The 16,878-nt window shown below is 36.8% G+C and overlaps 2 protein-coding genes across 2 annotated transcripts; both read left to right on the plus strand.

The window, feature by feature from the left end:
* Nucleotides 1–365: 365 nt before the first annotated feature.
* LOC112654279 (olfactory receptor 11H6-like) lies at nucleotides 366–1,307 on the plus strand. Its single transcript, XM_025438668.1, has one exon. It carries the CDS (start codon nucleotides 525–527, stop codon nucleotides 1,305–1,307), a length of 783 nt encoding a protein of 260 aa, XP_025294453.1. The 5' UTR covers nucleotides 366–524.
* A 14,264-nt stretch (nucleotides 1,308–15,571) lies between these two features.
* LOC112654280 (olfactory receptor 11G2-like) lies at nucleotides 15,572–16,525 on the plus strand. Its single transcript, XM_025438669.3, has one exon. The coding sequence runs from the start codon at nucleotides 15,572–15,574 to the stop codon at nucleotides 16,523–16,525; it is 954 nt and encodes a 317-aa protein (XP_025294454.3).
* Nucleotides 16,526–16,878: the final 353 nt, after the last annotated feature.

The following is a 16,878-nucleotide window of genomic DNA, read 5'->3' on the forward strand; positions in this document are numbered from 1 at the left end:
GATGTTTCTGAACTTGGTTGAAAGCCTCTGAATGACAAGAGAGCATCTACCTTAACTTTATGTAGCTGAGGACATAAAACAAAGCCAGGGGTTTAATGGCCCATGATGGGCCTGGTAATCATGATGATAAAGCTGTAACAAGCATTTGCACTCCCAAGTTCCTTAGTTCCTACCAATATCACTGGGGCAAAGAGTGTTGAAAATCTTTACATAATCTAAAATGGTGCTGCCCATTGAATTGTAAAGAAACTTAGAGAATATCTTAATGAGAAAACTTCTGTAGAGTCATTTATAACGTGGTTAATGTCTTATTATTGCAGTTTGAAGAGGGGAAAAAAATGAAAAACCCAGTCGAAAATAACCACTCTGACTCTGTGAGTGAATTCATTCTTCTTGGATTCCCTTGTCCCTGGGAGATTCAGATCCTCCTCTTCTCATTCTTCTTTGTGATCTATGTCCTGACACTAACTGGAAATCTGTGTATTATCTCTGCAGTGTGGTGGGATGAGTATCTCCACACCCCCATGTATATCCTGCTGGCCAATTTTTCCTTCCTGGAGATCTGGTATGTCACTTCTACTGTCCCAAATATGCTAGCCAACTTGCTATCTGAGACCAGTACCATCTCCTTCTATGGCTGCTTCCTCCAGTTCTACTTCTTCTTCTCCATGGGCACCACTGAGACCTTCTTCTTGTCTGCCATGGCCTTTGACAGGTATCTTGCTATCTGCAGGCCCCTGCATTACTCCACTGTCATGACTGTTCAGCGTTGCATCAGAATAGGAGCCGGGTGCTGGGTGTGTGGCTTCTCCTGTTTTCTCCTCCCAGTTTACCTTATCTCTCAACTTCCTTTTTGTGGTCCTAATACAATTGATCATTTTTTATGTGATCCAGGGCCCCTTATGAAGCTGTCCTGTGTGCCAGCTACTGCTACTGAGGTCATCTGTGCCGTCTTTAACTCAGTCCTCATTTTCTCCACCTTCCTTTTCATTACCAGCTCCTATACTCTGGTTATCAGAGCTGTGCTGAGGGTCCCCTCAGCAGAAGGCCGGCATAAGGCCTTCTCCACATGTGGCTCCCATCTTGCTGTTGTGTCTCTGTTCTATGGCTCTATCATGGTGATGTATGTGAGCCCAACAGCAGGCAATCCAGCAGGGATTCAGAAAATTGTGACTTTATTTTATTCTGTGATGACTCCACTTTTTAATCCCTTGATCTACAGCCTCCGGAATAAGGAGATGAAGATGGCCCTGAGAAAATTGTTTAGGATTATGAGATTTGGTCAAAAACAGCCTTTCAAGAACTAGAATTCATATGTGTGTAGGACATATAGTGATATAAAACTATAGGAGGTAAATATCTTAAGTAAATTCAAGAGGCAAATATGTCTCCCATATTCCCTAGAATATTTTTAGACATGCATCTCAATGAAGCAAATAGCAAATAAGATCTTATAAAAACTTGCATAAATCATTTGTACTAGGCTTTATTGTATTAATATTCCCATGTGTCATGCATGGAAACAGGAAAATGGGAGACATTCATGGGACTCTTTGCAGAAAAATCATATATAACCCAGAGGTCAACTGGCCAGCTTCTATCTTTTGCAGATATAAGTAAATTTGTCTCTCATCCCAGTTTCACAGTGATCAGAGGTCGAAAGTACCCACCACTATCTCCCTACATACATACCATACAAAAATGTTCAAATGTGCTTCTTTCCTCCCACTCCTGAATCTATCACCTGTCTTATTTTGATCACATCAATCTGGAAGTGAGACTCATCCCTTCAACATTTTATACAAAAACAGTCATTCCAGTTTTGTGAGGGTTTACTAACCTAACTACAGGTTGTCGTTAGGAAGAGTCAAGGGAAGGCCACTGTGCTGAATACCCAGTCCTTCATATTGTACCTGGTCTGCTTCTTTCTCTTCTTTCCTTATCCTTTTCTGATCACCCACTAGAACAACCAGAACATCTTTACCTTTCTTATTCAGAATAATTATTCTCTATATGTAGACTCTGCAATTTCAGAATGTTCCTTAACTGAGCTCATCAAAAAATGTCTTCTCAGAAAATCTGATTCTTAAATAGGATTCTGTGAAAATAATTTTTTCCCAACAACTGACTTTTTGGGTTGTTTTAGGTTTTTATAACTTATCTCACTACCACCTGGTACCACTCAATACAAAAGGATAAATGTACTGAAACAGAGATGAGACCTGGAAATAAGATTACTTGAAAAAAAAGTAATGAGACAATAATAATTGATATCTTAAGTGCTTTATGATTTTAAAGGGTTTTTCTCCCTATGTGTATTAGAATGAAAACCATGCAGATAGGATACTGTGTATAAGTCTGAGGACAGAAATAGTATAAAAAAAGAAATAAAATAGCATAGCAACTCTTCAATAAATAGTTCTTGGAAAACTGGACAGCTACATGCAAAGGAATGACACTGGATCACTTTCTTACACAATACACAAAAATAAACTCAAGATGGATTAAAGACCTAAATGTGAGACCTGAAACCATAAAACTCCTAGAAGAAAATACAGGTAGTAATTTCTTTAACACCAGACTTAGCAACATTTTTTCTAAATAGGTCCCCACAGACAAGGAAAACAAAAGCAAAAATAAATCATGGGGCCTCTACCAAAATAAAAAATGTTTGCACAGCAAAGAAAACCAACAGCAAAGCAAAAAGGCATCGTAGTGAATGGGAGAAAATATTTGTGAATGATATGTCCAATAAGGGGTTAATATCCAAAATATATAAAGAACCCATAGAACTCAACAAACACACATACCCACACACAACCAATCTGATTAAAAATGGGCATAGACCATGAATATTTTTCCAAAGAAGGCATATGGATGGCCAAAAGATACATGAAAAGATACTCAACACACTCATCATCAGGGAAATACAAACCAAAACCACAATGAGATATTGTATTTGTCAGAATGGTTAGCATCAAAGATACAAGAAATAACAAGCATTGGCAAAGATGAGGGGGAAAGAACCTTTGTGCACCATTGGTGGGGATGTAATTGGTATAGTCACTATGGAAAACAATAGTTTTTGATAGTTCCTCAAAAAATTAAATCAAAAATAGAAATACCAAAGATCCAGTAATTCTATGAGCCAAAGGAAAAAAGCAGTACAGAGACATGCAAAACGGGTGAAGGCAAGTGTGAGATACAGGTTCACAATTATGGAATGAATAAGTCACAGGGATATAAGTTGCAGTATAGGGAATACAGCCAATAGTAATGCAATAGCATTGTATGGTAACTGATGGTAACTACACCTGTGGTGAGCATAGCATAATGTATCTCTATACATTAGATAAAGATAGTTGAATCACTACGTTGTACACATGAAAATAATGTAACATTGTGCATCAGCTATACTTCAATAAAATAAAAACTAATTTTAAAAAATTTTATAAAGACATGCAAAAAATGGCTACAGTATGATTAGAAATAAATTGGGAATGGTAAAAATAAGAAAAGGTAACAAAGTATGATTTTTATGTGACCCATAAAAGGACTAGTAGTGTCATTAATAATTTTTTAAATTTTTTTTCTGTTTTTTTCTTTTTTTTAAAGGATTTTATTTATTTATTCATGAGAGACAGAGAGAGAAAGAGAGAGAGAGAGAGAGGCAGAGACATGGGCAGAGGGAGAAGCAGGCTCCCTGCAAGGAGCCTGATGTGGGACTCGATCCTGAGGCCTGGGATCACACCCAGAGCCAAAAGCAGACACTCAACCTCTGAGCCACCCAGGCACCCCTGTATGTTTTCATATTTGCTTAGATTTCTTAGATTTTCTAAAATAGTTATTTTAATTGTATATAATTTTCTTAGATTTTCTAAAATAGTTATTTTAATTATATATAATTTTCGAACAGTATACATGCTTAGTAATGAGTCAAAGAGCAAATGTCCTAGAGTGGTATGCAACTTAAAATGATTTTTTTTAAAACTTTATATAAGTGTAAAATCCAATAAAGTTGTTATTTCTGGGATGAGAGTGCATTAAAAGAGATTTTGGGAATGATTTAGGCAGGCGAGTCTCAGGCCTTCAAAGTTGTCACCCTAAAACAATTTTCTTCCCAGGTGTTCTAACTATCAGCCCTGTGTGTAGAAAAATGACCCGATCTGTGTATTTTAACAAGCTTAATTTCTTCAATGGCTGTGTCTTTAATTTTCTCCATATCCTTCCAGGCCTCCCTATCAATATATCCTGAATTTTTCCTCAATTGCCTTTTGAATTTCATCCCCCAACACAATGTGCCTTAGACTGCCTTTATGATCTTAGGCTCAAATGAATGTATTGTTGATCCTGAAACCACATCCCACCCTGAAAACCAAATTCTGTTCATATTATTCTCATAGAAACTCCAAAAGCCATGGGCTTACTAGTGACAAAATGTATGCTATTTCCCCATCCCAAATACACTCAAAGGTGCTAAAACTAAATTGTCAGTGTCTATTATTCAGATACTGTACTATGATGTATTTTCTCTTTCTCACCATTTTCTTTCTCTCCTTTGAAGCATTCATTCACTCTTTTATTTATTTTTTAATATATTCTTCTCCCAAAGATTTACTGAGTATATTCTATGTGTTAAGTATTGAGTCCAGGTATGGGGAAATAAAGTGTAAAATACTCACAGACCTTAGAGACTTAGAGCTTTTAAGAGAATAAATTGTAAGAGCTGGTATCTCAAGAAGAAATTTCTCTCTTTTAATTGTATCTATGTGAGATGATAGTTTACCTAAACCTATTGTGGTAATTGTTCCACCAAACATGTAAATCAAACCATCATGCTGTACATCCTAAACATAAACAGTGATGTATGTCAATTCTTTTTCAATGAAACTGGAGGGAAAAAATATTGAGAGGACTCCAGGTGAATAGAGAGGAACCAGAAGGCTAAAGGATCTAGAAACTCTGGGGACTTAGGATATCAAGGTAGCCTTGGAAGTAACTTAGACCTGCCCACTTCTCTGATTTTACTGCTTCGTTTAGTAAAGGGATCCCCAAATAGAATAAAGGGGGAGGTGGTGAGAAATTGACTTCAAACTGCCAAGTTTGGAATAAGGTCAACAAACCACTCCACAAACTTCACAAACATTCTTAAAATTGGCTCAGATTGACAGAGGTGGGGCAAGATTGCAGAAGAGTAGGGTCCCCAAGTCACCTGTCCCCACCAGCTTACCTAGATAACTTTCAAATCATCCTGAAAACCTACGAATTCGGTCTGAGATTTAAAGAGAGAACAGCTGGAATGCTACGGTGAGAAGAGTTTGCACTTCTATCAAGTACAACTTGTTTTTGGCCACTCTGCACTGAGCAAAATGACTAGAAGGAAAAAACTCACCACAAAAGAAAGAATCAGAAAAGTCTTCTCTCCCTCAGAGTTACAAAATTTGGATTACAATTCAATGTCAGAAAGCCAATTCAAAACCACAATTATAAAGCTACTGGTGGCTCTGGAAAAAAGCATAAAGGATTCAAGAGACTTCATGACTGCAGCATTTAGATCTAAACAGGCTGAAATTAAAAATCAATTGAATGTGATGTAATCCAAACTGGAGGTCCTAACGACGAGGGTTAACGAGGTAGAAGAACGAGTGAGTGACATAGAATACAAGTTGATGGCAAGGAAGGAAACAGAGGAAAAAAGAGAAAAATCAAATAAAGGATCATGAGGATAGGTTAAGGGAAATAAATGACAGCCTCAGAAGGAAAAATCTATGTTTAATTGGGGTTCCTGAGGGGACTGAAAGGGACAGAGGTCCAGAAACTGTATTTGAACAAATTATAGCTGAGAACTTGCCTAACTTGGGAAGGGAAACAGGCATTCAGATCCAGGATATAAAGAGATACCCCCCTAAAATCAATAAAAACCATTCAACCTTGACATTGAATAGTGAAACATGCAAATTCCAAAGATAGAATATCCTTAAAGCAGCAATACACAAGAAATCCATAACCTTTATGAGGAGAAGCATTAGAATAACAGCAGACCTCTCCACAGAGACCTGGCAGGCCAGAAAGGACTGGCAGGATATATTCAGGGTTCTAAATGAGAAGAACATGCAGTGAAGCATACTCTATCCAGCAAGGCTCTCATTCAGAATAGAAGGAGAGATAAAGAGCTTCCAAGAGAGGCAGAAACTGAAAGAGTATGTGTCCACCAAACTGACTCTACAAGAAATATTAAGGGGGGCCCTGTAAAAGAAAGAGGAAGTCCAAGGAAACAATCCACAAAAACAGGGACTGAATAGGTATCATGATGACACTAAATTCATATCTTTCAATAGTAACTCTGAACGTGAATGTGCTAAATGACCCCATCAAAAGGCGCAGGGTTTCAGACTAGATAAAAAAGCAGGACCCATCTATTTGCTGTTTACAAGAGACCCATTTTAGACATAAGGACACCTACAGCATGAAAATAAAAGGTTGGAGAACCATTTACCATTGAAATGGTCCTCAAAAGAAAGCAGGGGGAGCCATTCTCATATCAGATAAATTAAAGTTTATCCAAAGACAGTTGTAACAGATGTAGAGCAACACTATATCATACTTAAAGGATCTATCCAACAAGAGGACCTAACAATCATGAATACTTATGCCCCTAGTGGGAGCTGCAAAGTATGTCAATCAATTAATAACAAAAGTAAAGACATACTTAGATGATAATACACTAATACTGGGAGACTTCAACACGGTGCTTTCTGCAAATAAAAGATCTTCTAAGCACAACATCTCTAAAAAAAACAAGAGCTTTAAATGATACACTGGACCAGATGGATTTCACAGATATTTACAGAACTTTACATCCAAACGCAACTGAATACACATTCTTCTCAAGTGTACATGGAACTTTCTCCAGAATAGACCACATACTGAGTCACAAATAGGGTCTCAACCAACCCCAAAAGATTGGGATTGTCCCCTGCATATTTTCAGACCATAATGCTTTGAACCTTGAACTCAATCACAAGAAGAAATTTGGAAGAAACTCAAACACATGGAGGTGAAAGAGCATCCTGCTAAAAGATGAAAGGGTCAACCAGGGAATTAGGGAGGAATTAAAAAGATTCATGGAAACTAATGAAAATGAAGATGCGACCGTTCAAAATCTTTGGGATACAGCAAAAGCAGTCCTGAGGGGGAAATACACTGCAACATAAGCATCCATCCAAAAACTGGAAAGAACTCAAATACACAAGCTAACCATCAAAGAAATACAAATCAAAACTAAAATGAGATCCCACCTCACCCCAGTGAGAATGGGGAAAATTAACAAGGCAGGAAATCACAAATGTTGGAGAGGATGTGGAGAAAAGGGAACCCTCCTGCACTGTTGGTGGGAATGTGACCTGGTGCAGCCACTCTGGAAAACTGTGTGGAGGGTCCTCAAAGAGGTGAAAATAGATCTGCCCTACACCCAGCAATTGCACTGTTGGGGATTTACCCCAAATATACAGATGCAATGAAATGCCGGGACACCTGCACCCCGATGTTTCTAGCAGCAATGTCCAGAATAGCCAAACTGTGGAAGGAGCCTCGGTGTCCATTGACAAATGAATGGATAGAGAAGCTGTGGTCTGTGTCTACAGTGGGATATTCCTCAGCCATTAGAAATGACAAATACCCACCATTTGCTTCGACGTGGATGGACCTGGAGGGTATGATGCTGAGTGAAATAAGTCAGTTGGAGAAGGACAAACATTATATGGTCTCATTCATTTGGGGAATATAAAAAATAGTGAAAGGGAATAAAGGGGAAAGGAGAGAAAATGAGTGGGAAATATCAGAAAGGGAGGCAGACCATGAGAGACACCTCACTCTGGGAAACGAACAGGGGTGGTGGAAGGGGAGGTGAGTGGTGCGTTGGGGTGACTGGGTGACGGGGCAGTGAAGGGGGCACTTGGTGGGATGAGCACTGGGTGTTATGCTGTATGTTGGCAAATTGAACTCCAATAAAAAAAATTAAATCAAAAATTTTTAAAAAGCAATAAAAAAAGAATTTAAAAAATTGGCTCAGATTTCCATGTTAAAATTTCCCTCACAATCCCTGTCCTTCTATAATATAATAATGACAAACAGTGGACGAGGGGGTCAGCTAAAAAAAAAAAAAAAGGAAATTATATATATATATATATTTGGCAAGTCTTCTATACAGAAAAATATAAAACTTGGTAGAAAGAAATTCAAGAAGACAAAAGTTAATAGGAAGATATGCCAAGTCCATGGATTGTGATAGTAATTATTGTGTAGATGACAATAAATGTCTCCATTTGAAGCAATCCCAATCATAATTCGGCAATAATTTCTGTGCAAATTAATGAGAGGATTCCAAATTTATGTGGAAAGGCATTGGGCAAAGATTATGAACACAGGTTTGAAGAAAAATTGGGAGGATTTACCTCACTAGATATTAAAGTTTATTCTAAAGCTATGGTAATTAACAGAATGTGCTACTGGTACATTAGGTACAAAGAGACAGATGAAATTAAATAGAGAATCAGAAAACCGACCTATGCATATATGGACACTTAATTCATGATAAAAATAGGACTACACAGCAGGTGTAGACTACAGGTTTAACAAAAAAATGTCTAAGTCACATGGATGTTCATGTGGAAAAATGAAATTTGCCTATATGTCACACCATACACAGAAATTATGACCAGGATAACTGCAGAGTTTTAAATTCAAAAGTAAGATATTAATGCTTCAAAAAAATAAAATATTTTCATAACTTTGAAATAAGCAAAAATAATTAGGCATAAATAAATATGATTGATAAATTAGAAACATTAAAATTAAGAGTTTATGTTTATTAACAAGCCAGTCAGAAAAAGACAAATACCATATAATTTCACTCATATATAGAATTTAAAAAAACAAGCAAAGGCAGAAAAAAATAGAGACAATCCAAAGCACAAACTTTTTTTTTTTTGTGTGTGTGTGTGTGTGTGTGTGTGTTCCAATTTTTTTATTTATTTTTTTATTTTTTTATTGGTGTTCAATTTACTAACATACAGAATAACACCCAGTGCCCGTCACCCATTCACTCCCACCCCCCGCCCTCCTCCCCTTCTACCACCCCTAGTTCGTTTCCCAGAGTTAGCAGTCTTTACGTTCTGTCTCCCTTTCTGATATTTCCCACACATTTCTTCTCCCTTCCCTTCTTTTCCCTTTCACTATTATTTATATTCCCCAAATGAATGAGAACATATAATGTTTGTCCTTCTCCGACTGACTTACTTCACTCAGCATAATACCCTCCAGTTCCATCCACGTTGAAGCAAATGGTGGGTATTTGTCATTTCTAATAGCTGAGTAATATTCCATTGTATACATAAACCACATCTTCTTTATCCATTCATCTTTCGTTGGACACCGAGGCTCCTTCCACAGTTTGGCTATCGTGGCCATTGCTGCTAGAAACATCGGGGTGCAGGTGTCCCGGCGTTTCATTGCATTTGTATCTTTGGGGTAAATCCCCAACAGCAAAGCACAAACTCTTAACCAGAGAGAAAAACAGATGGTTATCAGAGGGGGGACGACAAATGGGGGATGGGTGAAGTAGGTGATGGAGATTAAGGAGTGCACTTCTCTTGATGAGCGCTAAGTAATACGTGAAATCGTTTAATCACTATATTGTATTACCGAAATATACAACTATATGTTAACTACACTGAAATTCAAATTAAACTTTTCATTAAAGAGAAATTATGAGACTGGAAAAATAAGCCAATTAAATAGGAGAAAATATTTGGAATATATATAACTTATTAAAAGCTTGTTTTCAGAATGTATATATATATTTTAAAGATTATTTATTTTGAGAGAGAGAACAAGCACTAGGGGAGGAGGGGCAGAAGGAGAGGGAGAGATGAGAACCTCTAGCAGACTGTGCTGAGCAGAGCCCAATGTGAGACTCCATCTCACGACCTTGAGATCATGACCTGAGCCAAAATCAAGAGTCCGACACTTAACTGACTGAGCCACTCAAGTGCCCCCAGAATATATTTTTAAAACCTTTAAAGTAGGGAAACTGGGTGGCTCAGTGATTGAGCATCTGCCTTTGGCTCAGGGCATGATCCTGGGGTCCTGGGATCGAGTCCCCCATTGGCCTCCCTGCAGGGAGCCTGCTTCTCCTCTGCCTATGTCTCTGCCTGTCTCTCACAGAGTCTCTCTGTGTGTCCTTAATAAAATCATAAAAAAACAACCTTAAAGTAATAAGAAATTCTCAATAATTTAAAACTCTTGAAAAGTCATTATTTAAAAAAGAATATATCCAAATGTAGCACAGGATGTGTTTTCCTAAATATTTTTTTAAAAAAACTGACACAACCAAGGACAAATATAAAACAAAATGAAAACACAGAATAATGAGTATTATACTACTCATGAGAATAAACATTTGGGCAACCACTTTGCAAGACTCTTTGACAGTATCTGTTATAATTGGATATATACATTCCCTGGAATTCAGGAATTTTATATACATACAATATAAATTCTTGTAAGCACACACCAAGATATATGTAGGTTACTACTTATTGCAGCATTACTCATAATACCTCCAAACTGGAAACAACTCGAATGTCCCAACAGTAAGGTGGAGATGTGGTACTCACACAAAGGAATAATATATAGCAATAAAAATAAATGCACTACAGTTATATGAAAGATCACAGATTAATTTAATTATGAGTAAGAGATTCCTGATACAAAATAGATGCTGTATGATTTCATTTATCTACATTTAAAAAACAGGCAAATCGAAAACTTGGTGTTGGTGCATGAAATTTTGAAAATTACCTCTTCTCTTTTGAGAAATTTTGAGAAATTTGAAAATTATCTCTTTTGAACGAATATTGTCAAATCATCAAGAGGGAAAGTCCCAAATCCCCAAAACAGGCACATTGATGGTATTTAAAGTAAAGATAGAGGTTACTCTAGAGAAAGAAGTAGTGCCAGGAAAGGTGACAATGAGGTTTCTGAGATGGGAGGTAATGTTCTTTCACTCGGGTGATAGTTAAGTGCGTGTATGCAATTTTAATAATTCAGTGAACTATGTAATGACAATGTGCATACATTTAGGTACCATGTTTTAAAATTTTAAAAATACCTTCAAGCCAGATCATTCTATTATTTGCTTAAATATCTCCACTGATCTTTTCTAAACAGTGAAAACTAAACTTTTTACAATAGCCTGTAAGTCCCTAAAGGATCTGTCTTCACCTGTTATCTCTCTACCATCTTGTCCTACTACTTTCCTTACTGCCACACTGGCCTCTGCTCTTTCTCCAACATATTACACTTTCTTCCACCTCTGCTTCCTTTGATTAACTATTCTTTTTGCCTAAAATGCAATTCCCCCAGAGATCCATAAAAATTGTTCTTTCACTTTAAGACATTGTTTAAATGTTACCTTCCCTATGAGGATTTCCTTACTACCCTAGTTAAAGTCATGAAATTCCCCCACTCTAACATTATCACTCCACTCCATAATGTATTTTCTATCCACAACATTTTCTAATACTACAATATAATTATCTTATTTATGTTATTTTCTTCTCCCTCCAAAAGAATTGATGTACTATGAAGACAGGAGTCGTAGGGTTGTTTCATATAATATCCCTGGGATCTTAAATATTGATTGGCACATGGTAAGTATTCAATAAATATTTGTGAAATAACAGAATGACAATTAAATTAATTTCTTGAGTTTCCAATGCTTTCCAGCCTTACTGAGATATAACTGACACATAACATTGTGTAAGTCTACGGTGTATAACATTATAACAGGATGATTTAATATATCTGTATATTGTGAAATGATGACCACAATAAGGTTAGTTAACACCTGCATCACCTCACATAATTACCATTTTTTTTTTGGTGGTAAGAAGATTCAAAATCTACTTTCTTAGTGACTTTGAAATATATAATACATAGTTGTTAACTATACTCACCTTACTGTACATTAGAACTTATTCATCTTATAGCTAGAAGTTTGTACCCTTTGACCAACATCTCCCCATTTCCTTCATCCCCCAGGCCCTAACAATTACCATTCTACCCTTTGTTTCTTTAAGTCTGAGCTGCCAATTCTTTCTGCTCTACACAAAATGCACCTCAGATATCTCTAACAAACTACTACAAGTACAGATTTGATGATCAATGAATGATTTCTTCTTCAAAATAGAATCCAACAATAGAGTTTCCTATTGTAGCTGTTATGACAATCCCTATTATGACTTGCTTAGTCCCCCAAAATCTTCAACAGTACATGGCTACAAGAGGAGAAAGAAAAGAAGGAATCAAGTTCTATATTTGATCATTTCTTGTAGAATACTAAAATTTGGTGTTTTATTATATGTAAGCGAAAATTCAAAAAATATCACCTCTTTTGAACAAATACTTCAAACTATCAAGAGGATAAATCCCAGATTCTGAAAGGTCATGGTACAAGGAAATAGACATATATAATACCATCATCTGGGCTTTCATTTTGACCATAAACATGTGCTTTGAAACCAGAGAAGAAATATCTTGTAGGGTTCCTCATTGCAATCCATGGATCATCCAATTTCTTGGAAGTCTTTCACATGCCTGTTGCTCCATGGGCAGTGAAATGCCCATGCTCCATTGCTCCAGTAATATTTTATGTCTTGACTCTGACCCTCTTCTCAGCATTCATCCAAGGAGTAAGTGGAAACTGTATAACATGTGAACCACATGTGCTCAAATATTTTGCAAAAATAATTTTATAGAAAATGTCTCTGTATCTTGGAAAAAACTGCAAATATTTCATTGGAATGAGATGCTGACAAATAAATGAAGCCTAAAAATATCAATTCCCTTGTTTCCCTGAGTCCTGGAGGATATTTCTCACTGTTTGTATATCACTCTAAAAGATCAATAAGAGATATACAAAGAGTCTTAGGATTTCAAGTGAAGATGTATATTAACTAACACATTTCTAGATAAGGATTTATTTTGATAATTTTTGTTGCTTGGTGAGTACATATGGCAAATCTCTCTTCTGGAGATCGCTTCTTTCCCAAGCCCAAATATTACTTTTCAATTCCATTATGGTAATGAGCCCTGGTTTAAGGTGGATTCTCAGGGATCCCTGGGTGGCTCTGTGGTTTAGCGCCTGCCTTTGGCCCAGGGTGTGATCCTGGAGTCCCAGGATCGAGTCCCGCATCGGGTTCCCAGCATGGAGTCTGCTTCTCCCTCCTCCTGTGTCTCTGCTTCTTTCTATGTCTATCATGAATAAGTAAATAAACCTTTAAAAAAAATAAATCTAATGTGGATTCTTTTTGAAGTAACAAAACTTTTCAGCCATGTTGTGTTTTTACTGTTGTTTTTGTTGTATATACAGGATATATCCTAAACTCTGGCATTGGACAATTACTATCTCCAGGAAATATTTTAAAACAAGAAGGGTAAGTATCAATAATGATTTGAAACAAATCCTTTGTCAATGACCTTTCTCTAAATAAAATAATTGAATTGATATGGCTGACACTAGAGTTCTGAGTAAATAGGGCCACAAGAATGTTTAAAGGACAGAAGGACAAGCCATTGGAATATAGAAAAGACAGCATAGGAAATATTGCCAATAATATTGTAAAAATGTGTTTGGTAACAAATGAAAGCTACACTTATGGTGGTGAGCATTGCAATATGTATAAAACTGTCCAAATCACTATGTAGCATGCCTGAAACTAATATAACATTGTATGTCAACCATAGTTCAATAATAATTTAAAAAAACTTTCAGAAAGGTTTTAGTGGACATGATTCCTCAAAAGCCCTGTGTGAATGAGTGAATTATTTCTTTAAAAATATTAATAATCTGTTTTTAGAAAACTCATAGACGGGCACCGAGGGGGGCACTTGATGGGATGAGCACTGGGTGTTATTCTGTATGTTGGCAAATTGAACACCAATAAAAAATAAATCTATTATTAAAAAAAAGAAAACTCATAGAGTCAAGGATTTCACTGATCTGACTTACTATAAGCATATATACAATCTCAGGGCAATAAGAGCCTGTAAATAGTAATCTTTCCGACCTAGATGCCATTACAATGAGCAAATAAAAGAGTCACCCATCTATGAGGTCTGATCTTTACACAAATAGATCCAGGACTTCCTTGACTGAAACTCTTGGAGTTACCCCTTTAAAAGGTTTCTTTGATTTATCAAATATTCCTTATAAAATACAAAAATATTTCCAGGAAAGGAAAAAATATATTGTTTATTGATAATCTCTTGATTAAAATTAAAAGTACAGGTGCTGTCATATCCACAGCTGTTCCTCCAGCACTTAAAAGACCAGTTAACATGATGAAGAAGTTTAATAAATATTTTTGAATAAATTACTTTGCTTAATGTAAAAGACCAAAGTAAGATACCAAAGAAATAGGAGAATTGAGTTTTGACTTAATAACAATTATCTCAGATGGAGAAGCCAGAGAAAGAGAACAGTGAGAAGTTGCTTGTTTCAATTTTCCCAGATAGGAAAGGCCTAGATGCGCTTAGTGAGATGTAAAGAGATACCAATGGTCTGCCTAAAATAGAGAAAAAGGAACATATGGGAAAAGGCTGTTAAAAAAATAAAGGACTATGAAAATCCTCTATTTTCATAGAAGATAAAAACAAAACTATTTTTCCATTTTTCTTGCAGCCAACTTGACTAGGAAGGAGCACACACTGAACTTGGTCACAGTCACTCAGACCAGCTACTCTCCCTCCGGTCAATTGCCATAATTGGCATATCTAGTTCACATATACACAGGAAGTACATCGAAATATTTAGCCAGAGAAATTCAGAGGCCAGGGTATAGGACTCTTTCTCACAGTGTATAGTGCATTCAGTTGCCTAAAAAGGAAAGGAAGCCTTTTTTTATACTAAACATTGGTGTGAATACATCTAGTAACATAAATCCTGGAATGATAGAGGTATATTTTACTGTCACTTTAAAACACCATGAGTACCCTGGAGGAACTGAAAATGAAAATGAATATTAGTTTATGTCCAGTTGCGGCACTACATTTAAACAGATTCTTAATGTGTCTTGGTTTGATTTTTTTATTATTATGTCAGTTAGAAATCATAAAGAGTCAAATACTCGGGGCAGCCCAGGTGGCTCAGCGGTTTAGCACCGCCTTCAGATCCTTCAGACCCAGGATCGAGTCCCATGTCAGGCTCCCTACATGGAGCCTGCTTCTCCCTTGGCCTATGTCTCTGCCTCTGTGTGTGTGTGTGTCTCTCATGAATAAATAATAAAATCTTTTTAAAAAGGTTTAAAAAAAAGAATCAAATACTCATAGACTGTTGAAAGAACTTCACATACACATAAATGTAGTATTAAAAGTGCCAGCAAACAGGTGAAAGACTAGATTAATATAAGTAATTATTCACAATCATAAAATTTGGCTTTCCTAATATCTAGACTAGCATTCTTAGGAAGGAAAAAATTGTTACCAAGTCATCTCCATGTCTTCCAGACCAATGAATGCGTCCAGCACAGAAACCACCAACCCCGTTAGCAACTTCATCCTCCTGGGCTTTCCCTCAAGCCCAGAAATGCAGCTGCTCTACTTTGGGCTCTTCTCAGTAGTCTACACCCTGACTCTGATGGGGAACGCAGCCATTGTCTGTGCTGTGCAGTGGGATCGGCGTCTTCACACTCCCATGTACATCTTCTTGGGGAATTTCTCTCTTCTGGAAATATGTTATGTCACCACGACTGTTCCTAACATGTTGGCCAATTTCCTCTCTACAAGTAAGTCCATTTCCTTTGTGAGCTGCTTCACACAGTTCTATTTCTTCTTCTCTTTTGGATATGATGAAGGCTTCTTCCTTTGCATCATGGCCTTTGACAGGTACCTTGCCATTTGTCATCCTCTCCATTACCCACGCATCATGACTAAGCAGCTATACACTGGCCTTGTCATCTTCGGGTGGTCGAGTGGGTTCTTCCTCTTCCTAACCCCAGTTGTTCTCATTTCACAGTTGCCCTACTGTGGCCCAAATACCATCAACCATTTTTTATGTGACCCCGTCCCACTGATGATGCTGTCCTGTTCTGAAGATGCCATCACTCAGCTCATTTACTCTACTTTCAATGCTATTTTCATTATTGGCACCTTTCTCTTTATCCTTTGCTCCTATGCTCTGGTGATTCTGACTGTGCTGTGGATGCCCTCACAGGCTGGCAAACGCAAGGCTTTCTCCACTTGTGCTTCTCATTTGGCAGTTGTCACCCTGTTTTATGGCTCTATTATGGTGATGTATGTTAGTCCTGGATCAGGACACCCAGTGAAAATTCAAAAATTCATTACTTTATTTTATTCAGTGATAACACCCCTCTGCAATCCTCTAATCTATAGCCTTAGGAACAAGGAAATGAAGAATGCTCTGAGGAAAATCTTTGGGACTGAACATGGTGTTCATAAAGTGTAAATGAGAGCCAAATTCCATCTCTCAAATGCAACTTACCTTAATAAAACATGAGTGATATATTTGTGTACAAACTCATTAAGTTTCATTAAGAAACTATTACCATCTTAAATACCACTCACCACAAGATACATATTTAAGAAGATGTATTACCAAGTGGCTTCAATTTTGTTTTGAAGTTAATATCAAGTAAATGAAATTTTAGGAATCTAAGCCCATTAGTATTTCTCTATATAATTCAATTTCTAAAAAGACAGTAGTCAATTTTGCATTACTGAGTGCAACTCAGTAATAGAGATCATAGATTGCTTTGGGCATTAACACTTTAAGCCAGTAATTCTCCACTGAGACATACT

Source organism: Canis lupus, chromosome 15, assembly GCF_003254725.2.
Source record: "Canis lupus dingo isolate Sandy chromosome 15, ASM325472v2, whole genome shotgun sequence".
Lineage (NCBI taxonomy): Eukaryota > Metazoa > Chordata > Mammalia > Carnivora > Canidae > Canis > Canis lupus.

Bases quoted from the DNA above. Each gene is read 5' to 3' on its own strand.
- LOC112654279 (XM_025438668.1), top strand. From the start codon at position 525: ATGTATATCCTGCTGGCCAATTTTTCCTTCCTGGAGATCTGGTATGTC.
- LOC112654280 (XM_025438669.3), top strand. From the start codon at position 15,572: ATGAATGCGTCCAGCACAGAAACCACCAACCCCGTTAGCAACTTCATC.